The sequence below is a fragment of the Schistocerca gregaria genome, chromosome X (genome assembly GCF_023897955.1).
Source record: "Schistocerca gregaria isolate iqSchGreg1 chromosome X, iqSchGreg1.2, whole genome shotgun sequence".
NCBI classification, from domain to species: domain Eukaryota; kingdom Metazoa; phylum Arthropoda; class Insecta; order Orthoptera; family Acrididae; genus Schistocerca; species Schistocerca gregaria.
Window position 1 is genome coordinate 364,639,444 of NC_064931.1, and position 24,733 is coordinate 364,664,176.

Below are 24,733 nucleotides of genomic sequence, written 5' to 3' on the forward strand. Positions count from 1 at the left end.
GACTGGTTTTGTATTTCGGTTTTATATTTTATGTTGTGAACTGTCTGCATTAACTATTACCAGAGCAGTGGCAGAGAACTAAACGAAGCACTGTCATGTTCCCTCCTTGGTGACATGCTCGCCTTGTGATCAAAGGTATGGGTGGCTGCTGGATCAAATCTCGTTGAATTATAGTTGTCCATCAGTTCAGTTTTTTTCTTTTTTCTCTGGAAATAGCCAGAATGGAATTAAGTAACAGAATGCTAAGGAAACCCTTGCATACAGCGAACTGAACATCAGCCTATTTTATTTTTGTTTTTAACTGTCAGCACTCCTTGTAATGCAATAAATACCATTCTTATTAATTGTTATTGTTACTGTCACAACTGTTTTTCGTTCACTCGAAATATCTTTCCTATCCCTACTTGCTACTGAAACACATGACCAGTGAATCTGAAAGACTGGAACGTTGGATGTTTTGCCAGGCAGAATAAATGATGTTAGAAAGGCTTGCAGCTCCCGTTTCAGCACCCATATATGATGAATGTGACAAACATTTCGCTACATAGCTGTCCTTAACGCAGCTGGAAAATAGCAACATCGCTGCTAATATTTGGCAACCCTGTGACAGGGCACTTACTCCCCAATGTGGTGTTGAATCTTTCCAGTAACTTCACTTGGAATGCTCTTTTCATTTCGACGATGTCTACTACATAATCCTCATGTAAGACAGAAAATTTTATTTTTTTACTCTAAGAATGCCATACTTCACATTAGTAACAAGTGTTTTTATCCTAAGCGTTGTGTTATGAAGATCGGCGGCAAATATTGAGATGAGACAGCCCTGATTGCAGCAGTGTCTTGTTATCTCAATTCTGAGTTCTAATTGCGTCACAGAGCAGTGCACTCTAGGTTATTATTTTTCCTTTTATTTAATGCACTTACAAATTGGTAGAAGTAATTCTTTAACAAATTCTGAACAAAAGCTATGCACATTAAGTCTTCTCATAAGTTCGACTTAGTAAGCTGTCTCAATGGTCATAGACATCTGTTTTGTGAATACTAATCTTCTTCACTATAGAAATGCCTCTGAAGAACTTCCACTCGACCGTCTTGCAGTTGAATTTGCGTTTGTTTGTCATGTAGCACTGAAATGTGAGGAGAATATTTATGAGTTGAACACATACAGTTCCTCTGTACTGAATCTGTAAAAGAGCACTTATGCACTCATGAACATGTTTGCTGACAGCAATGCTGGCAACTCCATTCTACTTTGTGAAGCTTCAAAAATGGACAGTTTTCTCGGTTTAAATCTGATTGAATACCTTAAATTTTCCTATAAATCAATATATGGACCTCAGAATGTGTAGTGTACCACATTTGCCATTGATCATGCACTGCAAGATATTCACACAGATTATTGCATACATTTACAATAAGAAATCAAACCACTACAATAAAACTCCACAGTTACTGACTGTGGCTTCACGAAAACATATGACTTTCTGACAAAAAGTTGCATGAAAGTTGTAATAGGTAAAGAAACGAGGTCTAAAGCATTAAGAACAACATTAAGCAATGTAGTAACGTAAAATATTGGGTCATACGCTATAAAATTAATTTTGAGGCGTACTCATGTATTGCATAATAGTGTAATACACTACTAATCACAAAAAACACGTTGTCTGCTTCCCTTGCTGTCGAGTTTCAAATGCAAAGAGATTTTTTTGTGCAGCATCACTCGGCAAAATAATGGATTTTATAGTCTCCAAAACAATGAGCGGTTGCTGACAGTATCGACAAAGTGCAAGGGAGTGGAGTGCCGCCTTGGCAGCATCTGGCGTGTGCCAACAAATGGGCTGCAGAAAACCTTGATGCATGCGGCTTTCAGAGGTAAACAGTCTCCCAAGAAATCTTTAATAAAAATGTTATTGGATGTAACTGTTATTACCATGTGTCACAAAGTGGAATACACTGTAGCTGTGCTACTATTACACTAAATACTTCACCATACACATGAAAAGCGCTATAAAAATTTAGGCAACAATTGGTTTTGATCGCGAGACGTTGCGCTTAGGTTATGCGCTATTTACCACTTTACCAAAGGCGTAGACGCAGAAAATCAACTCGAACTGAAGACAAGACTTCCTCAAGGAACTGCCGAAGCTTAAGGTGGGTCCACACTGAGCGCGCAGCGCCGCGCTGCGCAAAACGACCTTGCGCAGCTCTGAGCGCTCAGTGTGGACTGCGAACCGCGCTGCGCCGCGTCGTGCCGCGTGGCGCAGTTTTCCAGCTGTTGCCAGTACATCAAAGGAAGTGGCGCGTTTGCGCGCGCTCAATTTAGACGGGGCTTCGGATCGCTCCATCTTCAGACAATGCGCGCGCTCCAACCGGAACACAGTGCGCGCCTCAGAGCACAGCACAGCACGGCGCGGCGCGGCGCGGCGCGACGAGCTCAGTGTGGCAAGATTGAAGAGATAGTGAGACTTAGCCCATGATCTGCGTAGACAGTTAATTTGTCCCATGCCGCGATCGGTGCAACTTAGACTGTATGGCGGCCTGCTGTCAGTGAGGTTTTGTGTCAAAGAGTATACATGCCCAGATAATTCTTCAATTCAATCAGAGCAGTTCAGCTCAACAGATTAAGATGATGTGTAATGCGTGGTGGCTGAACACACTGAACAAAGTTGTTTCATGTTGGTATGTATTGTATTGTGGAAATTTAACTGTTAATTATACCTTGTTATATTTCACCTCTTATATGCAATTTTCTGTTTTTAGATATGCGTATGGCTCATCAGTGAGCTGAAACAAGTTGTAAATAAAGATATTGTTGTGACCACCATCGCCTAGGGATTTAATCCATACTTTTTAACATACCAGATAGTTTGTTTCCCTATGTGACACTGTCAAATTACAACGTCTGCATCTCTTGATATCCAAATTACATGGAACATTTGTAGTGTGTCACTAAAACAAAGAAAAATAATTAATTAAAGATTTAAGGTAGGTTCACAGTTGATGGCTGAGCAAGGTGGCGCAGTGGTTAGCACACTGGACTCGCATTTGGGAGAACAACAGTTCGACCCCTCGTCCAGCCATCCTGATTTAGGTTTTCCGTCATTTCCCTAAATCGCTTCAGGCAAATGCCGTGATGGTCCCTCTAATAGGGCATGGCCGACTTACTTCCCCATCCTTCCCAAATCCAGTGAGACCGATGACCTCGCTGATTGGTCTTTCCCCCCCAAACAACACAACACAACAGTTGATGAAAAGGGAACGAACGTATCGACAAAACATTCCCCAAAGCATTTTAAATGATGGCGTTCACACAGGCCATCAAAGGAAGAGAGCAGGACAGGACTGGACGGAACAGGACGTCATGGTTTCTAGGTAAGAATGTTTCGACGTTGACGCTGGTGTCGTTAATGGGTCGTCGTCTCTTAATGTCAAACGTTAACCTAACATCACCGCGCTCACTTATATTATAGTCGTGGATATCGTGCTCTAACATCCTTAGTCTTTATTTTTTATTATTTTTCTCTGTTTTTGTGCAAATGTTCCATGATGACGCATATTTTTTCTATTTAGTGTTCTTCTGTTGATGAGCTCAGATATCTGAAAGCAAAAAATGATTCAATTTTAACAACAACTGAACAGAGCTGATGGCTACACTGTGTGTGAATAAGAACATAAATTGATTATGCAATTTTCATTACCTCTCAAAATACCAACGATGGGGTGTACTTTATTCCCAGCGTTTGAAAATATTGTAATCTAGTTAGTTACTTTATATTTCAAAACTTTGAAACAAATATTATTTATTGTTTTAATGAACTCTGCTACTGGACTCCACAAATGGTTTAAATTTTTCACTTAAACTTAACCCAAAAATACTAGTAGTTCTCGCTTTCGCCAGTAGTTGTCATATTCAATAATTTCAGGTTCAGGACCTTATTTACACATTAGTATCACTTTAAAAATTATGTTGTTAGTAAAGGCCAACAACAATTTGGGAAATTTGCATTTTAAATTTTTTTAAAATTCTTTAGGGCTGCCATAAAGTGCTCACCCCCCGCCCCCGATTGTACATGTTACTGAAAGTTTGTTGATGTTGTTAAGTATGTGCTAAAAGATATTTTCATACTTTGGACCCTAGTAATACATCAGTATCTCTTTAAAAAGTATGTTATGAATATAAGTTAATAACGGTTGACGAAATTCTCTTTATTTTATGGGGGGACATAAATTACCCACCCCCTGCTAATGCAGGTTATGGGAATGCATTGCTAGGGTTAAATAACTTCCTCTTAAGTAAAACAATCAGCTCTATTGAAAGAGAGAGCTACAGTTGTTTCTGACATTCTTTGCTACATGGTAAAAGACAATGGATAAGACAAAAGACGATATGCATTCACTTAGAAATATTGTTTAATTTGTTTTTTTTTGTATATATTATCGCCATCAAATGAATCTCAATGTTTTGAAATATTGTTTCACTTCTTAGCAGTTCATCATACTAAATTGATGAAGAACTTCCATTATGAAGTTTTCTTTGGCAATTTAAAATTAAGGAACTTTGTTATTGCCAGTATTATACTATGTTCTGATTTTTATATCACAAGTGGTATTTCTTAATCTCACTTTCACCGTTCGGTTCTGGGTCAAGCGATAATGTGAACACACCATTTGTCACGTTACCTGATATTCAGTTGAAGTTTCGTTGATATCTTGTGTGAATGTGCCTTACGAAGACCGAAAGGTATGAAATCGTCTATTACAATATGAGTGAGCGTGGTGAAAATGGGTTAAGTTCATATCCAAGCAGACGACCATACCCTTTCTTCCTCATTGTCGACATCTAAGCATGTTTCTTTAACAACCTTGATCTTGACGTCCGGTACCGTTCCCTCGAGGGCCTGTGTGAATGTTGCTTTTCAAATGCATTGTAGAATGTTGTGATGTTCAATTCCAGTGTGCATCGATCTTCATTGAAACGGAACTCGTAGTCGAATGGTGCATTTTCAGTCTCGCGGAGACCTGTGGACTATCTTCCAATACAAATTCGTGGCGAGATGTTCAAATGTCCTGTTTTTGAAGTGTGGAGGTGTGGAATTAGTGGGAATATGTTAGTGAATGCTGTAGATGAGCTTGTATTGTGAAAATGAGAGGAGACAGCTGAGGTGCAAAATTCATGCATCGACAAGCCGCGGCGACTAAATAATGCCATTACGTTGTTGCTAATATGTCAGTTCGTATTCAATACGATTTCGGCTTGCCAGTGCACAAGTGTAGCAGAATAAAACGAGCAGGTACACGAGAGTCTCATAAGCGTTTCACGCACTGAAAAAATAATGTTCGATAACATGATGCCCAATGGTAGTTAGCGTGAAACATATGTGCTAAAAATTATTTCACTTTAACCCAGTGTATTTCAGTTCATGTTTAATATATTCTTCGTTCAGCGTAAACGATTTGTGTTTCATTTAAAAGTTCCCCGTTCCCCATCAAATGCCATAGAAAAACGGTATCCCGAAATTTGTTTTTGTCAGTGATAATGTTTTGTTTGGTGTGTCAGCCAATAAATGAGAACAGTTGATAATTGTCGCGTGTGTGTGTGTGTGTGCAAAGGTTGTGCAGAACAAGCCATTTGCATCGTTGTGCAGATTAGGATGTGAAGGTTCAAGAAAAGCATTATTACCGCTAACATTCGCAAAATATTGCCGTTTGTTGGGCAGGTCGATAGGAAATAGAGCTAAATTGAACGTTAAAAAGTCGAGGGATCCCACTGGCCTTTAGCTACTGTTTGCCATTTTATAAATGTAGGTTGTGGTATAAAGCCCATACTGCTTACTTCTGGAAAGAACTTACCCTTTTATACACTGTCAGTGTTTAAATTTAGTGACACGCGCCCTTCCCAACAAACAAATTTATTTTTGAACAACAAATTTCCAGTACAGTCTTTGTTGTTTGAGCTTCGTAGCACCAGAACATAGATAAATTATTTCTCGTGTAGGGATATTATGGAGGGTGATCACTTTTTTTGAGAGATTGTTCTGGTAGCTTACCATTCTACTGACAATGGAATTATGGCCTCTAGGCAATAAGAATATTTCCAGAAATCCATATTCCTCCACAGCAAAAGTGGCACAAGTTTATAGTTGTGAATGTGGTTACTTTGATGTGGTACAATACTTTGTTGAATTTAATCAACACACCTGCAAGCGAAGTTTTGATTGTGTTAACGCAGAAAGCCTGAGGTGTAGGTTTGGTTGAAAAGTGGCTATTGGGTTGAAAGGTTGCAAAGCCAATGAGTGTGAATGTGAAATAAAGTTTGTGGTAAGAGGCTGAAATGTAGCTGTGTCTGATGACTGTTTTCATGCCATGTTTAATACACATTTCTATATCTAGCCCAGTTTTTTCATTTATAAAAACTAAACTTGAACTCTAAATTCAGGAAACCTGTATTAGAGAGTAGTGTCTTAGTTTTTGATATATATTATGTATGTATACATAAATTATGAACAATGAATAGGGGCGAGGGGGCGTGGTGTAAATTTTACCTGCATTTCAGAAAAGAATTTGCATTGTTCAAAAAACTGGAATGTGGAGATGGAAGCAGCACTGTGACATGTTTTTTCTTTGCAAAAAGCATTTGCTGCTTATCCACTCACTTTGTCATGTGAGTTGTTGTTACTAGAAGCCTGCTCAGATGTGCAATTTAACTGAAGATTTGAAGCAGGGTGATGGAGCACTTAAGTTGCTGGACTTGGATGTTTGTCTAGAATGACACATTGCACATACATTTTTTTTAAGCCCCCTTCCTTTATACCTTCTCTGGCCATTTTGAGAGTGAGTTTATGTAGTTTCTGTAAATCAGTTCAAGCAAATGCTAAGATGAATCTTCAGAGGCTCACAGCTGGATCCTTCGTTGACAACCATGAGCTAACACTCAACATCTAATAATCTTGAGGCAAGCAGTTTTTAAGTATGCCGCCTTTTGTTTTCACAAGGGATTTTTGTTAGCTAAATCTCAGTATGTAGATAGGCTTGGGAAATTGCCACTGGAAAACAACACAACATTGGTCAGTAGTTAAAAGTTGCCTACACGCAACACAACATTGGGTTTATCTTGAGAAAGCAACAGCAGAAATTATCACTGTAATATTACATTTAAGCTATAGCATTCTTCTATGGGGTAATTCTCCAGGGACCAGGAAAATTTTTATTTGGCAGAAAAAAAGGCATCAGGATCATCTCCGGGGTTACCAAAAATTCCATAATATGTAGGCCTTATTTCAAAAATTTACAGATAATGAAAGGCACATCTCTCTTTATGTACAGCTGCCTTTTGGACATTAAATTAAACGTTAGACATCACATATATAATCATAATGCTAATCACGCATTAAAGGTAGAAATACCTACACCTCAACTTAAAAACACAAGGCAGTTGCAAATTCGTAGGAATAAAGCAAAAACACATTACGGGTGCAGGAACAAGCTGGTGCCCGTATCTCTAAAAGAATAAGTCCTAAAAATGGTTGAAAGACAGGGCTTCCTACACTCTTTAAGAATCTTAAAACTCTTCAAAAGTAGACATAATTTACTAAATAACTTGTAATACTGTTCGTTGCTACCTTCATTATTTTCTTTTTTCTCTCCTGTGGGATCTTGTATTAGATCTATAACAAACATGCAATTAATTACATAATGTTCAGCTCTCATTTTACATTTAACCACCTTGGGAATTTTTGTATATGTTCTCTATTCTTTTATTATGTGGAACTTAGTAAGTAACTTACATGTTTAGTTCCGCATTTAACTATTAAACATGTGGAGAAATCTCTTGTGTATCACACATGTTGTATCATGTATATTCTTTTATTGTGTACTTTAATTGTATGTAGTACCAGTATCATGGTGTGTCTTTAACATGTCAAACATACTTTATAATATCTCTTGTACATTACTCATAACAGTTTTGTTTATGTGCCAATGCTTGAAGATGAATGTATAAGTAAACAAACAAACAAACATATAGTGCACAAAATACACAAACAACATATAAAACATATAAAAACATATAAAAAATTTAAAAAAAAATCATCTATACCAAACCAATACAACATGTCACACTTCAAAGAGTATATACCATTGACATGCATTGGGCACTGGTTTCAAGTTTTTCTGTTTGTAAAAATTCCTCCTAACTTAGCCTAAAATAATTTACTGCATTTCACCGTGCAAAGAGGGGGAGGGGGGCAAAAAAAGTGTCTGGATCTATACAATTATCTTGACAAAATACTACCTTTAATATCTGCATGCACATATTTCAAATGGCTGCAGACAGTGATATATAGTAATGTGTAGTCTCTTTACAGAAAAGTTTATGTACTAGGGTGGTTTGTTAAGCCTGGTAAATTTTCCTGAAACAACAGAATGTTTTTGTTGTGCCTTCATGGTTGGTAAGCTTGATTATTGCAAGGATCGTGTAAAGTGTTTATGGTTCATTCTTGAATTCTGTCCAAATTGGTCAATGAGTTGACTGCAATTGAAAATAAAGAAAACAGTTTTGTGCTGTTACTAAACATTTTTATTTTAAGGGTTGGACTGCTGCACAAATCTAAACAGAATTGGATGAAGTTCATGCAAACATTGCACCATCATTGAAGGCTGTTTACTTTGGGATTAATGATCTTAATCTTGGTCAGACAAGCACCAAAGGTGAAGCTGCTCTGGCCATCCAATTGAAGTCACCACAAAGGAAACCAGTGATACAGTAATGCAAGGTCACTAAATAAAACTTCATGAGATTGCTGGGACTGTAGGCATTGCAACTGAGTGAGTGCATAGTATACTGCGCAGAGAACTAGCTGCAAAGAAGCCGTGTGCAAGGTGGGTGTCGCAGCTTCTACAGTTGACCAATAGTGCATCTGGTACATTTCAGCACACTGTCTGGTGATGTTTAATCGCAAACTGCAATACCTTTTGTGTCAATTTGTGACTGTTGATGTACATATCAGTCAAAACTATGGACAAAGCCTTCTGAAAAAAAAAAAAAAAAAAATGCCATTTTGTCCAGCTGTGATGGCCACTGCGGATTTTTTTTCCCCCCAATGAAATAATCATCATAGAGTACTTGGAGAAAGGCAGAATCATAACTAGACCCTATTGTGCTTCATTGTTGGATTGTCTGAAACCTGCATGGCCTCAAAAAAGACAAATTTTGGCATGTACAAAAGTGTTCTTTCACCAGGATAATGCACCATCTCTCACACTGCGAAAGTGCACGAGTTTGGCTATGAATTGGTTCCTCATCCACCTTGTTCACCAGACTTAGCCTCACGTGACTTCTTCCTGTTGCCTGAGTTGAAGCTTTAGCTTGCTGAGAAGAAATTTTCATCAAATTAGGAAGTGATAGTTGCAGTTGACGGGTCTTTTGCAGAGTTTGACAGAACCTATTTTTCCAATGGGGTGGAAAAGCTGCAGGATCACTGGACAAGAGTATATCCGTCAAAGGAGACTATAGAGCAGTAAGGTGAATTTTTTACCAGACTTATCGAACCACCCTTGTATTCTAGAAAGGATGCGGCAAATTAGTTGGTGCAGGTACTGGCAAATTATTGTAGGTCTAAGTGTATTACAATTGATGTATCACACTATTTCTCTTTTAAACAACGGTGTAAATCTGATGTGGAAACTGTTGAACAAGGGTTCATTATAAGCTTCATCTTTGAACAAATAGTCGTTTAATATTTTTGTGTGGCTCATGGTCGAATATTGAATCATTTGTTTGGGACGCTTATTTGCTGAAGCTTGAAAAGAGGTATGAAACATTTAATTGGCTGTGTATTTTTCTGATTTTAGATGCTCAACTCTCTTCAGTGGGAGTCTCTATAAAAAACACGTTGTGTACTCCGACTAGGTGTTCTTAATATAAGTAGAGAACATCTCGATTTTGTCACTCCCCTCCCCCCCCCCCCCCCCCCCCCCCAAAAAAAAGAAGAAAGACACTCACACAAATTAAGTCTCCAGAGATGGAGCACAAGCCTAGGTTGGGGAAGTAAATTGGTTGTATCCTTTACAAAGGAACCATACCGACATTTGCATTAAGCACTAAAGCCATGCATAAACTGAAATGTGGTTGGCCAGATGGGGATGAAAATTATCATCATCCCGAATGGGAATCATCTCTCTTACCACTGCAACATGTCACATAATAAAGTATAAGATCTTAACATGTGGCTCATCCATTTATTAGTGCTGGGCACTAGAGCTCACAGAAAGTGCAGGCAGGTCAGTTGCTATAAGAACACTATGCGGCTAGTTAGTGGTAAAATCTTCTGCAGCTGTCACAGGTAGAAGACATACAGTGTATTTCTGGTATTTCATTTTGGAGACCAACTTCTTTCGATGTTTTTCTCGCCAGACTTGAGACCAGTCATTGGAAGAGCCCACCTATTTTGACTGACAAAAATATTTCCCAACGGCAGCTATGTTTGTCAATTTGTTTACGAAACTAGAAAATGTCATTGGCTGTAAATGTGTATTGGGACTGGATCAAGTATTTCTTCTATTGTGTTGAACTGTGTCTCAGCAGCTACTACTCACAGTAATTTCAGCAACATCAGTTACAATAGTGCTTTTGCCAATAAAAAACAAATCTTTATTCCTGTCCCTTAATTCTTCTTCCACATAATTTGCTGTTTCAGCAGTACATCTACAGCAAACTGTTCTTTCTGAAAGAGGAACCATTTCGAAGAGAGAAATTTCTGCTGGAATAGAATTGTTGTTACATTCACAAAACGTTCTTTTATAAATTCTATACTGTTGAAAGGACACACAGCTTTTGCTATTCCAAAAGTTATTTGACAGGTTAGCTTCATCACAACTTCATTGTGTACCACAATATTTTTCTTACTCTAAATATTTTGTGACTAATAGTAATTAAAAAATTGATATACCTATTTACAGGAACACTTACTTCTTTTTTTGTTATGTCTTAGCTCAAAATTTCACTGTACTGTCTTCAGTATTCATATTGATGACCAATTTCATATGAAGCAGTTGGAAATGTCGCTTCTCGTAATACTTGTTCAATGATTTATTAGATTCTTGATAGTCTTAACTATTACTGACCCATTTTCTTCCCACAAACTTTTTTGTTATTACCAAAAATGAAAACTTGAAGGAAACAATACTAATGATGCAAGGTCAACACACTGTGCTGTTGTATTCATGTTAGTTTGGAAGAATTGATGCTTGAAGTCTTACAGTGGGTGGAGAGGGGTTAACACTATCTGACTGTGGGAGCGGGTTGAAGCTGTGCTGTCCCTGTGACTGTAGTACTGTTGCATTTGGCCATCCCTGATTTATTATGTAACTGATCACTCAGTCACAATTACCTGAACTGTCTGCGTAAATACTTTTCACAAAACATTTTTACACTATGACTGAAATAGAAGTTTGTTTCTACATGCTCGATTTACTGTGCGAGTGTGATAAATTGGCATTTGTGTCACATTTTATGCCAAAATTGTTTAAATTTTGAGTATTTTGACTACATTCATATCTTAATATATCAGGGTGCCAATAACAACACTGTTGAATAGCCTAAATAAACCAACCAAATTATGTTCAACACTTTCTTACTACCATATGAGGCATTTAATATGACGTTTTTCTTTGCAGGTCATGTGCTGAAAGATTGATCTCCCACTGGCTTCAAAATGCCATTCAGAAATCGTGAAATTTTCCAGCTTGGATTGTTATTTCTGTGTGTTCCTGTTCAGTACCTGTTTTCCTCATATTTAAGCAGTACAACAGGTAGAACACAAGCATTATTTGATATTATCAATGACTTTAAAGAAGTAACTGATTTACTGTTCAGTGCAGGAGCTTGGAAACAACGATGGGATGGTCTTGTTTCATCTCTTGTCCAAGGTATATCTCGTGATTTACACGTATGTGAATGTAATTCTTTGCCCTGTGAAAATAACTGATATTACACATTTAGAAAAATAAAAATGCCACATAATAGTAAATAGGGAAGTGACAAGAGCAGCACACTACAAGTATTTTGTTTTCTTGTTTGTAAAAAAAAATTTTTTTATTCCAGTTTATTTTCCAGAACTGAGCAGTTATACAAGAAGCTATGTCTACAATGAACACAATACATCCCCTGCAGTTGAAGTTATGCGGTATGATAGAAATGCGGGTTACTTTGGGATGGGCACAGAAATAAGATATGAGCGCCCTTCACATTTAAGATACAGGATTGGACAAGTTGTTCGTCATCGAAAGAGAGGTTATAGGGCTGTGATTGTAGGATGGGATCTTATTGCAAAGGTAAGAGAGAGAGAGGTTGTAGGTGTAGGTTGTGATTTGGCAATACTTTGACAGTTTGTTGACTAATTTAGTTTATAAATATGCCTTGTGTGCAAGGTAACATGTAAGATGTTAACTCTTTGATTACACAGTACTTTGAAATAGATTTTGCTGGGGGTCCATTTCACATACATTAGCATTCATGTAACATAATCGTAGTAACTAGTGTGCCATAATATTTTATGTAGTTTGGTTTGCTCTCAGAAACATGGATGGGGAAAAAGCCAATACGGAAATGCCAGATTCCACAGTCTCATTTGAAATGTGACTTAATCAAGATGGCACACACATAAAAAAATGTAGCATCAACAGTATGGCAATCATAACATGTCTAGAGAAACCTGTGAATAATGTGCATTACACCTGCATCAGTTTTCACTTAACAGTAACAGAATGACACAGTTGTTAGGTTTAATGAGATAATTACATAATAGTAAATCCAAAACGCCATCACATCACTGTAACATATGTTACATATGCAGCATTTGAGTCATGTAATGCTATCATAAACAAAATAATGTGGTAGTTTTTCATCAGTGCAGAAGATGAAAGTTATGCACTCATCAAGCTCAAGTAAATATGTCACTAGACTTTATTTCTCATATGTCTCTAGTATTTTCTCATTAATCCCATGTGTGGTACAGTTTATCTCAATAAATTTAACAGCTGTCTCATTCTAGTACTGTTAGGTGAAAAACTGGAGCAAATTTAATGCCCATTATAGCCATACAGCCCTTGAAAGTGGAATCACATTGGACACCAATTAAAAAATATCAGTTTGTGATTGATGATGAAATATTATTAACTAATAATCTCTTACCTAGAAGTTAGTCACTGACCTACAACTTAATATCTATTAATAATGTAGCAGAACTCTTATCAAAACAGAATGAGACCAAAATAAGTACAACACACTCCATGATATCTTCACCTTCGACAGACCATGTAACTGGAGAAGTATCATTGTAGGTGTCATATTGTTGCCTGTAGCAGCAACCAATGGTCCACTAGCAATTTTCTTGTAAGATCCGTACATAGTACCAAAGAAAAGCATCTTTCAAACTATTAACGACACAGTGTACTACCAATTTCAAAACCAAAAACAAATCACTAACCAATAATTAAAAACATGAAACAAACCTAATATCAAGGCAACCGAAACAAACTCCCAAAACATCAAGTAACACACAACACTTAAGTCCAGTGCCGCACTAACATCACTCACAAATAATTCAGCAACATAAGCATCCCACACTAAAATGTGCAACCACTTACTCCAACTTGCCATCTGCAAACATAATCTATTTCAAACATGCTGTGCTCAATAATGTCACACAACAGAACACGGTTACATCACAGATCAAAGCAGAAAGATGGAGACGGACATTTCCATTGACACAGATAAACTCTAATATTTACCAGTCATACATTCTCAATTACACTAAATCAACAGGTAAATTAGATGACCAGTTTTAAGATGTGTTTGAAACGTTTTTTACTAAGTGAAGAAAATGATTATTTTGTCCATAATACAAAAAAAATTAAAATTTTATTCAGAGAGCAATTTTGAAACTCGGTTTGCTTGTTATTAATTTTAATATCCAAAACTGATAGCAGTCGAGTAGTGGGGTGGGGAGGGACATGGGTAAACAAGCTACTTCCATTTCTTGTGTGATGATAGTACTGTGAATTATCCACAGTATGTTGATGTGAACAGGAGTACGAGAATTCAGAAAAAGACTTAAAATACTCTGCATCACACTCATACCTACAAATGTTGCATTTTATTACAAAATTAAGATTGTCAATATACATTTACATGTATATTCCACAAACTATATTATTGTCTAAGGAGGAGACTACCGGAAGCGAGTGTCATTCGTCATTCTTCTTGCTCTGTTTACAGGTGATACACTAAAAAACTATTTCCTGCTCTCCTCCATGTATATGTGATCATTCTGTTCCTTTGATGTATGTGAGCAGTACCTTACTCATTTGGAAAGGTTGTTTTAGGTAGAGAGGCAGCCCTTAATCAATCAAGCCAGTGTTTTCTGAGTCTGCCGAACATACTGATCATAATTTGAATGTTTGGTTAGTAAATGAATGTGTAGATTTTATTTGAATTCTTGTAGCACAAAGTTAGGTAATGTTTCAGTAATTATTGTGAATATTTTAATATGCACTTTCCTCGTAGTGTATTGTGCGCTGAAAATGGTCTTGGATTGTTGCACTACAGTCCTTGTGCTAATACGATCTCCCCTATCTTTTACTGAATTGTATTGTAATAACCACAGCTTAGCAGACTTATTCTTCTTTTCTCCGAGTGTAATCCTTTCAGTGAAAGTACCAGTTGTTAGATATTCAAGTATAGGTGATTCTGGAAGCTATTCTCATCAAGGTGAAGCTTAAGTCTTCTTGTACATTTTCAAACACCTCTGTTACCAGAAGCAACTGGAAATGTAGACAATATTATTTTTTATATTGTTACTTTCTGGGAAAACAGAAAACGCTATATACATTATATGTTTGTTTGCATGGCCGTCTTAGCAGCTGCTGCTACAATAAATTATTATTGTTTTTTTCAATTCTAAGGTTTCTGCAAGTAGAATATTTTTCACCAGACACTTTTTGCTATTTATTTATAAAGCACTTTCTGAGGCCATTTTGGAAACATGGATACATAATTTGTCTCTACAGTGTGTGTGTGTGTGTGTGTGTGTGTGTGTGTGTGTGTGTGTGTGTGTGTTTTTCTTTTTTTATGATTTTCATGCCTGTATCGATCACATGTATTACATTTTTATTGGTATATTCTCTTCATGTATTTGTGGTTGAAAATCATTATATACCATATTTTCCTTTCTCACTCTGTGTTTGTGTGACTCTGAGTAATTTGGCGTCTGGTTTATTGTTATATCTGTTGTGAGTTTTGGCGTATCTTGAATACATATGTGTTTTTCTTAACCATTATGGCAATTTCCAAGAGAATTTAAGTGGCTATTTTGTGTTGTAAAATTAATCTTACCACTAACAGAATTTAAGTCTGCTTGTAATTGGTCACTTTTACTGCTTGGGCCATTTATCAGGCACAGGATGTTATACCTTTTTGGCAGTACTTTGCTAAATATGACTTGTTCTACATGTCTTGAATTTGTTGTTGTCGTTGTTGTGGTCTTCTGTCCTGAGACTGGTTTGATGCAGCTCTCCATGCTACTCTATCCTGTGCAAGCTTCTTCATCTCCCAGTACGTACTGCAGCCTACATCTCTCTGAATCTGCTTAGTGTATTCAACTCTTGGTCTCCCTCTACGATTTTTACCCTCCACGCTGCCCTCCAATACTAAATTGGTGGTCCCTTGATGCCTCAGAACATGTCCTACCAACCGATCCCTTCTTCTAGTCAAGTTGTGCCACAAACTCCTCTTCTCCCCAATCCTATTCCTTACCTCCTCATTAGTTATGTGATCTGCCCATCTAATCTTCAGCATTCTTCTGTAGCACCACATTTTGAAAGCTTCTATTCTCTTCTTGTCCAAACCAGTTATTGTCCGTGTTTGACTTCCATACATGGCTACACTCCATACAAATACTTTCAGAAACGACTTCCAGATACATAAATCTATATTCGATGTTAACAACTTTCTCTTCTTCAGAAACGCTTTCCTTGCCATTGCCAGTCTACATTTTATATCCTCTCTACTTCGACCATCATCAGTTATTTTGCTCCCCAAATAGCAAAACTCCTTTACTACTTTAAGTGTCTCATTTCCTAATCTAACTCCCACATCATCACCCAACTTAATTCGACTACATTCCATTATCCTCGTTTTGCTTTTATTGATGTTCATCTTATATCCTCCTTTCAAGGCACTGTCCATTCCGTTCAACTGCTCTTTTAAGTCCTTTGCTGTCTCTGACAGAATTATAATGTCATCGGCGAACCTCAAAGTGTTTATTTCTTCTCCATGAATTTTAATACCTACTCTGAATTTTTCTTTTGTTTCCTTTACTGCTTGCTCAATATACAGATTGAACATCATCAGGGAGAGGCTACAACCCTGTCTCACTCCCTTCTCAACCACTGCTTCCCTTTCATGCCCCTCGACTCTTATAACTGCCATCTGGTTTCTGTACAAATTGTAAATAGCCTCTCGCTCCCTGTATTTTACCCCAGCCACCTTTAGAATTTGAAAGGTAGTATTGCAGTCAACATTGTCAAAAGCTTTCTCTAAGTCTACAAGTGCTAGAAACGTAGGTTTGCCTTTTCTTAATCTAGCTTCTAAAATAAGTCGTAGGGTCTGTATTGCCTCACGTGTTCCCATATTTTTACGGGATCCAAACTGATCATCCCTGAGGTCGGCTTCTACCAGTTTTTTCATTCGTCTGTAAAGAATTCGCATTAGTATTTTGCAGCCGTGACTTATTAAACTGATTGTTCGGTAATTTTCACATCTGCCAACGCCTGCTTTCTTTGGGATTAGAATTATTATATTCTTCTTGTAGTCTGAGGGTATTTCGCCTGTCTCATACATTTTGCTCACCAGATAGTAGAGCTTTGTCAGGACTGGCTCTCCCGATGCTGTCAGTAGTTCTGATGGAATGTTGTCTACTCCGGGGGCCTTGTTTCGACTTAGGTGTATCAGTGCTCTGTCATACTCTTCACGCAGTATCATATCTCCTATTTCACCTTCATCTACATTCTCTTCCATTTCTATAATATTGTCCTCAAGCACATCACTCTTGTATAGACCCTCTGTATACTCCTTCCACCGTTTTGCTTTCCCTTCTTTGTTTAGAACTGGGTTTCCATCTGAGCTCTTGCTATTCATGCAAGTGGTTCTCTTTTCTCCAAAGGTCTCTCTAATTTTCCTGTAGGCAGTACATATCTTACACCTAGTTATATATGCCTCTACATATTTACATTTGTCCTCTAGCCATCCCAGCTCAGCCATTTTGCACTTCCTGTCGATCTTATTTTTGAGAAGTTTGTATTCCTTTTTGCCCTCGTCTTTTTACGTATTTGATCCTCTGCTGCCTACACTACTTCATCCCTCAAAGCTACCCATTCTTCTTCTACTGTATTTCTTTCCCCCATTCTTGTCAATTGTTCCCTTATGCTCTTCCTGAAACTCTGTAAAACCTCTGGTTTAGTCAGTTTATCCAGATCCCATCTCCTTAACATCCCACCTTTTTGCAGTTTCTTAACTTTTAATCTACAGTTCAAAACCAATAGATTGTGGTCAGAGTCCACATCCGCCCCTGAAAATGTCTTACAATTTAAAACCTGGTTCCTAAATCTCTGTCTTACCATTATATAATTTATCTGAAACCTGTCAGTATCTCCAGGCTTCTTCCATGTATACAACCTTCTTTTATGATTCTTGAACCAAGTGTTAGCTATGATTAATTTGTGCTCTGTGCAAAATTTTACCAGGTGGCTTCCTCTTTCATTTCTTACCCCCAATCCATATTCACCTACTACGTTTCCTTTCTCCCTTTTCCTACTACCGAATTCCAGTCACCCATGACTATTAAATTTTCGTCTCCCTTCACAATCTGAATAGTTTCTTTTATTTCATCATGCGTTTCTTCAATTTCTTCGTCAGCTGCAGAGCTAGTTGGCATATAGACTTGTACTACTGTCGTAGGCGTGGGCTTAGTGTCTATCTTGGCCACAACAATGCGTTCGCTGCGCTGTTTGTAGTAGCTTACCCGCATTCCTGTTGTTTTATTCATTATTGAACCTACTCCTGCATTACCCCTATTTGATTTTGTATTTATAACCCTGTATTCACCTGACGAAAAGTCTTGTTCCTCCTGCCACCGAACTTCACTAATTCCCACTATATCTAACTTTAACCTATCCATTTCCCTTTTTAAATTTTCTAACCTACCTCCCGATTAAGGGATCTGACATTCCATGCTCCGATCTGTAGAACGCCACTTTTCTTTCTCCTGATAACGACGTCCTCCTGAGTAGTCCCTGCCCGGAGATCCGAATGGGGGACTATTTTACCTCCGGAAAATTTTACTCAAGAGTACACCATCATCATTTATCCATACAGTAAAGCTGCATGCCCTTGGGAAAAATACAGCCGTAGTTTCCCCTTGCTTTCAGCCATTCCCAGTACCAGCACATCAAGGCCGTTTTGGTTAGTGTTGCAAGGCCATATCAGTCAATCATCCAGACTGTTGCCCCTGCAACTACTGAAAAGGCTGCTGCCCCTCTTCAGGAACCATACGTTTGTCTGGCCTGTCACAGATACCCCTCCGTTGTGGTTGCACCTACGGTACGGCCATCTCTATCGCTGAGGCACGCAAGCCTCCCCACCAACAGCAAGGTCTATGGTTCATGGGGGGTCTTGAATTTATAAATACCAAAATGTGTGGGGTCATTATGTATCCATATTTCCAAAATGAACACAGCAGATGTTTTATAAATAAAAAGCAAAACATATCTGGTGAAAAATACTCTTTACTTGCAGTAAGCTTAAGATAGAAAAATCAGTATTAACTGATTATAGCTATTTCAGGAGATGGCCATGCGAACAAATATGTTGTGGCTGCCATCCGAGGCGGCATTTTCAAGTGATCTCTACATGAAGTTTAGAAGGATAAATCTCAACCTACATAAAACTGCCTAGCATATAAAGTTTAACAGCATTTGCAAATCAAATAATATCACCCCTAAATACATTAATGTACTGGTTAAAAACAGCTATACCAGTACACAAATACATAACAAATAGCTCCAAAAGTTTGGCTGAACAACTAAGCTTAAATCTCTTTATGCCAAAAACCACTACCTGAATGGGAATCTGCACAAGGCAAATCTTAATCTTACAAAAGTTTGAGTAATACTGCTTTTAACTCCAACTTGTTAGTACGGTTGAAAGTCAGACATATACAGTGATAGAAAAATTAAAAATAATAAAAAAACACAAAAGAAATACAGCATTTTTGAAAGCTGAAAAAAAAACACCTAACACAGCGACAAATAATATCCAATATAATTATATACATCAATTCTATCCGAGACTGGTAAATCTTATTGACACTGTGTTATTTTCTAAAGAAACAAAACAGCTCAAAAAAAGGTCACAAGCACAATATCAATACACAGATAGATGATAACTGCATTGAAAAACTTGTAGCCGAGTTGGAAAACATTCACATACAGTAAAATATAAATAAAATGAGTGAGTAACTTTGGTCTAACAAAAGCTAGTAAGCAATAAAATCAAAAACATAATGCAGATGAAAATAAACACTGGAAACCAAATTAATACACTCCATAACACTAACAAAACACAAAAAGGAACTACAGAAACATACCACAATCATTACCAAAGCAGTTAAAGGAAACACAGTGTACACAAGAGTTCATCACAAAATATAAAATTACGAAATTAAAATTAGATCCAAATATGGGTTCCAGAAAAGGTTGCAAAACACACTGAAAGGCATAGAACACACAGAAGAAGAAAATGAAAAAAGAAAACTGTTGTAAACAAATACCAATGCACAGCCCCAGTCAGACCTAGGACTATAGAAGTGCTCCCACATACCCACTTGTGAGATACGTTTTGAAAGTGTTTTTTCAAAATTGCAAATTACAAGAGGATAGAACTACAAGAAGCACTACACAATTGATTCAGTACATGAGACGTACTGACGAACCTGCCCTCCTTTCCTTTGTTCTAGAGAACATGTATTCTGTTATACCAGTAATACACAATAAATTTTATAGAAGAAAATCGTAAGATACACAGTAAACATCCATGTGAATACATTGAAGAAATAGTCAAGCTGCTAGAGACAGAAAAAAATTATTTCCAGCTCAATAATGAACTCTATTTACAAATTAAAGGATTAACCAATGTAATTGGCAGTGTCTGAACCATACCAAACATAGTATGAACCTGTAGAACTGCTGGTATTTAACAAAATAGTCCCAAAAAGGTATTACATCCTGTGATGGATTAGATATGTGCATGACATCCTGTTCCTGATAGATGAACCAAGCAGTAAAATTGACCAACTACATGCAGACTTGAATTCTGTTCATGGTAAGGTACATTTTGCAGCAGGAAAAGAGCAAAGTAGACAGTTAAATTTCTTGGACTTTACCATAAAGTTTAAAACCAATATTTGATATGTACTGATAAAACACAACAGATACAGTAATACACCAAACATCAAATCGCCCAAAATTACACAAATAAACAGCAATTAGAAACATGCTCCACAAACTAAACACTGTGTCATTAGACACGAACAACTACCAAGTAGCAGTGAATACCATAGTAAAAATAGCTACGGACAGTGTATAGAAAGAAAACCTAGTAACAAAGCAGAACTGTAAAATAAAGAAAGAGAAAAGAGCAAACCCCTGCTATCACCAACACAAGTATAAACTAGCACATGAACATAAGACACCAAAGACCAGGAAAAACACAGAGAGAGAAAATAAAAGATGGTGTACAGTGATATACAGTCATAAATTCACACAAAAGATCTACTGTTTTCAGAAAATATGGCATGAAAACAGCTCACCAAACCAGTAATTCATTTCAAAATTATTTTCAGAAAGCAGTGGAAATTACAGATCCATATCAGGAATATATCAACTAAAATGTAATACATGTAATGGAAGGTACATTGGTGAAACTAATAGAACATATGACACTAGATACAAAGAGCATGGATGTACAGGAGAAATCACTCAGCTTTTGCCAAACACACCGTCAACATAAAATTACTACCAAGGACACAAGGAAATGATAAGAATAAACAATGAAAAACATCTCACCCTGCAAGAAAACTGCCACATCCAGAAAATCGGAATAGGGAAAAAAAAAAAAACAGCCTGTAAATCATCAGACAATATCTCAAATCACACACTTTATGAACCATTAACCTACATATAGTGTGTTTAAAATAAGTTGTGGTGTTTGACATTTTTCTCACTGGGGGAGACATGACACAGTTGCACAGGTAACACAAATGGTGAGCTGGCTTTTCCTACCATGCCATCAACAGTTCAGTTGATAAAGGGCCCCTGTTGCCACACCATAGATAAATAGTACCACTTGATGTCCTGCATTAGATGCAACTATGTTTGTCAGTTCTCATTGTGAAGCGGTCTTCTTTTCGTGATAAAGTGTCCTGCAGTTGTCAGGTCCTGTGAATGATTGATTTGTATTGACATTGCATTAATAATAACAGAGCATCATCTCTGAAAATGAAATTCACAATAGAAGAGGTTGTCTAAAAATAAGTTACTGACTGCAAAGATACTGAGCATTGGGAGCAGAATTCTGATACATGTGCATACTTATTACCAATGCAAGAAATACTATGCTTCAAAGAAACTTCTTTTCAGCCTGAAAGAAGCAGAGCTGTTCAATGTGAGTAGGTTTTCACTTTGAAATTGTCTTCACGAGCTTGGTTTACGGTACGAAAAGTTTTTGCCTCAGACATCTATCATTGACAGAAGTGACACAGTGTCCTGGAGATGCGGATATCTCCATTCCTGGATGAGCATGACATTTGAAGACATAGTGTGGCTGGATGAGATGTGCATTAATGCTTGTCACGCATTAACAAAGGGGTGGACAGGTTGCATAACACAAGGAATAGCGAAAGCACAAGCAGGCAAGGGTGGCAGGACAGTCGTCCTTCGCCCTGGATCTGCTCTCGGCTTCGTTCTGAACTGTTTATTGCTGTTCCATTTGAGGAAGCAAGGCATCTATCATGAGGAAATGAATGCCTCAGTTTTCATGAGGTGGTTTTCTCATGATTTTCTGCAAAATATTTCTCCAAATTTGGCAGTAGTGATGCATAACGCGCCATACCACTTTGATGTGATGGATAACACTACAATAATGCAGTGGGTGAAAGATTATATTTTGCTCTGGGTACAAAGAAATGATCCATTGGATAAAGTTGAGCCTGGCATGAAGGAGTAGTAGTTAGTAACACTGTGCAAGCCAAAAACTCCATGCTGCAGTGTCAACGAACAGGCTAATACTAACGGGCATAGTGTTCCTCTGTATTGTGCCGATTTGTATCTGATAGAGTGTAAATGGGTCAAGGTGAAAGGTAATGTGGCAAGAAGCAACAAGAAGTTTACATTCATTGATACTGAAATGCTGACAAAAGAAGCAATTGAAAATATTATCCAGTAAGGCAGTTCTTGAATTGTCAGCAAGAAGGTAGTTGAGGAGACATGTATTTGTGAAGGGGTGCTGGAAGAATCGATGTCAACAGTCACAACTTTTCATGTGTACTATAGTATAATATCAAATATAGATGTATGATCACACCTCTACATATGTCAACCATTTATTACCTCCTACCACAGTCTTCGTTGCTACCTAAACAAGACCTTACAGTTAAACTATGACATCACACACTGCAGACGAGTATGTTCGCATCAACTCTACCTTTTGCAGAATTGATGTACTAAGACTGTTTTGGAAACCGAAAAAAATACCAGGCACTAAAACATGTTATTGTGATTGAGCTGATGATATATGAAATTACTGTGAATTAATTTTTTAATTTCCTGTAAACAAAGAGTAAGCATCTTCTTTCTTTTTTAAGTTGCAGAATAATGGCTATGATATCTTAAACTGGAGGTAACAGAAAAAAGTGCTAACCCACATTGGAATTATTGTATGCTATGTTTCATCAAAGTCTAAGACAAGATCATAAATTCAGAAAGATAGAACTTACATAGTAGACAATATTTTATGATAGTACCACTGAAACTACTAATACCCAGCATGTGGTGCAATGGTACATTTGCAAGCGTAACAGATAACATCATCAGACTAATTCTTACTAAACTGGGGGCTAACACTTTCTTTTGTCAACCCCTTCAGTTGCACGAAGTTTTATTTACACTGAGAAATAAACAAAATTGAAAAAATACAGTTCGTATATCTAAACAATTATGGAATTCAACAAAGGTAATTTGAAAACATGAGAGACTGTGGCGGTGTGAGGATTCATTGCACAATTAAAAAATGTGTACATGTGTGTTTTCACCTGCGCTTTTTTGCAGTCGCTCGGGACTTTACGTTGGGCAAGAGATTTGCAATAAATGCGAGCTAAGTAAGGAGCCAATGCAATAGAGTACTGTCTGTAAAACCGAATTGGAATCCCACCAGGTCCTGGCGATTTATTTATTTTCAACCCATTCAGTTGCTTCACAACCCCAGGGATGTCTATCACTATGTCCTCCATACGGGATTCTGTACGAGACTAAAACGGCGGTATGTTTGTACGATCCTCCTGCGTGAAAGATTTCTCAAATGCTAAATTTAAAATTTCAGCTTTCGTTTGGCTGTCTTCCGATGCCAGGCCAGACTGATCAGTGAGTGACTAGATGGAAGCCTTCAACCCGCTTACCGATTTTACCAGAATTTCGTTGGGTTTTCAGCAAGATCTTTTGTTAAGGTATGACGGTGGTAGTGGTTGAACACTTTGCGCATCGCTCTTTTTACAGCAGCACGAATCTCTACTAACTTTTGCCTGTCCTCATTCTCCCGATCTTTCTTGCACCGCGAGTGCAACTGCCTTTGCTTCCTGAGCATTCTCCGAATTGCGCTGTTAAACCAGAATGGGTCTTTTCCATCCCTAACCCACTTTTTCGGCAGATACTTGCCCAATGTGTGATTTACAATGTGTTTAAAATTTGCCCATAATTCTTCCACATCCATCGTACCGGAAATAAATGAAGTCAATTCATTTACTAAGTGGGATGCTAACAACAGCTTATCTGCTCTTTCTAGTAAGAATACTCACCTAGCCTTCTTGACCGACTTTTTAACTTTCATAACCATAGTCGTAATGACAACATCATGATCACTAATCCCTGTCTCAACACTGATGCCGTCAATTAGGTCTGGTCTGTTTGTGGCTACCAGATCCAAAATATTTCCATTACGCGTTGGCTGTCGATTTAGCTGCTCAAGACAGTTTTTGAATAATGTGTTCAAAAGTAATTCACACGATGGCTTGTCTGTACCACCTGTAATGAATCCATAGACATCCCAGTCTATACTAGGTAGGTTGAAGTCGCCTCCGGCTAATATAGCATGTCCTGGTACTTCTGCGATACAGAATGTAGACTCGCTTTTAATGGTTCTAGAACTGTCACGGTGGAACCTGGTGGTTGGTAATAACACCCAAAAATTAACTGTATTTCCTCTAGCCCTGTTAAATATGTCCAGATAACATCAAATCACACTCTACTTCGACCTCAGTAGACACACTATTTTTGTCAACTGCAATGAATACACTACCTCCTACGGTGTCTAACCTGTCTTTCCGATACACGTTCCAACCATCACTAAATA

The 24,733-nt window shown here is 37.6% G+C and overlaps 1 protein-coding gene across 3 annotated transcripts in view; it reads left to right on the forward strand.

Annotated features, from left to right (window-relative positions):
• The first annotated feature begins 4,903 nt into the window (after positions 1-4,903).
• The window catches only part of LOC126297447 (uncharacterized), a 74,225-nt gene continuing 54,395 nt past the window's right edge, over positions 4,904-24,733 (forward strand). The window contains exons 1-3 of one of the 3 annotated variants that reach the window (XM_049988297.1): positions 4,904-5,291; positions 11,674-11,925; positions 12,101-12,330. In XM_049988297.1, the coding sequence (XP_049844254.1) occupies positions 11,712-11,925; positions 12,101-12,330 (444 nt within the window). In that variant the 5' untranslated portion in view covers positions 4,904-5,291; positions 11,674-11,711. Of the gene's footprint in view, positions 5,292-5,657; positions 5,802-11,673; positions 11,926-12,100; positions 12,331-24,733 lie in introns of those variants that run through there. The other 2 variants (XM_049988299.1, XM_049988298.1) reach the window with 2 other exon arrangements.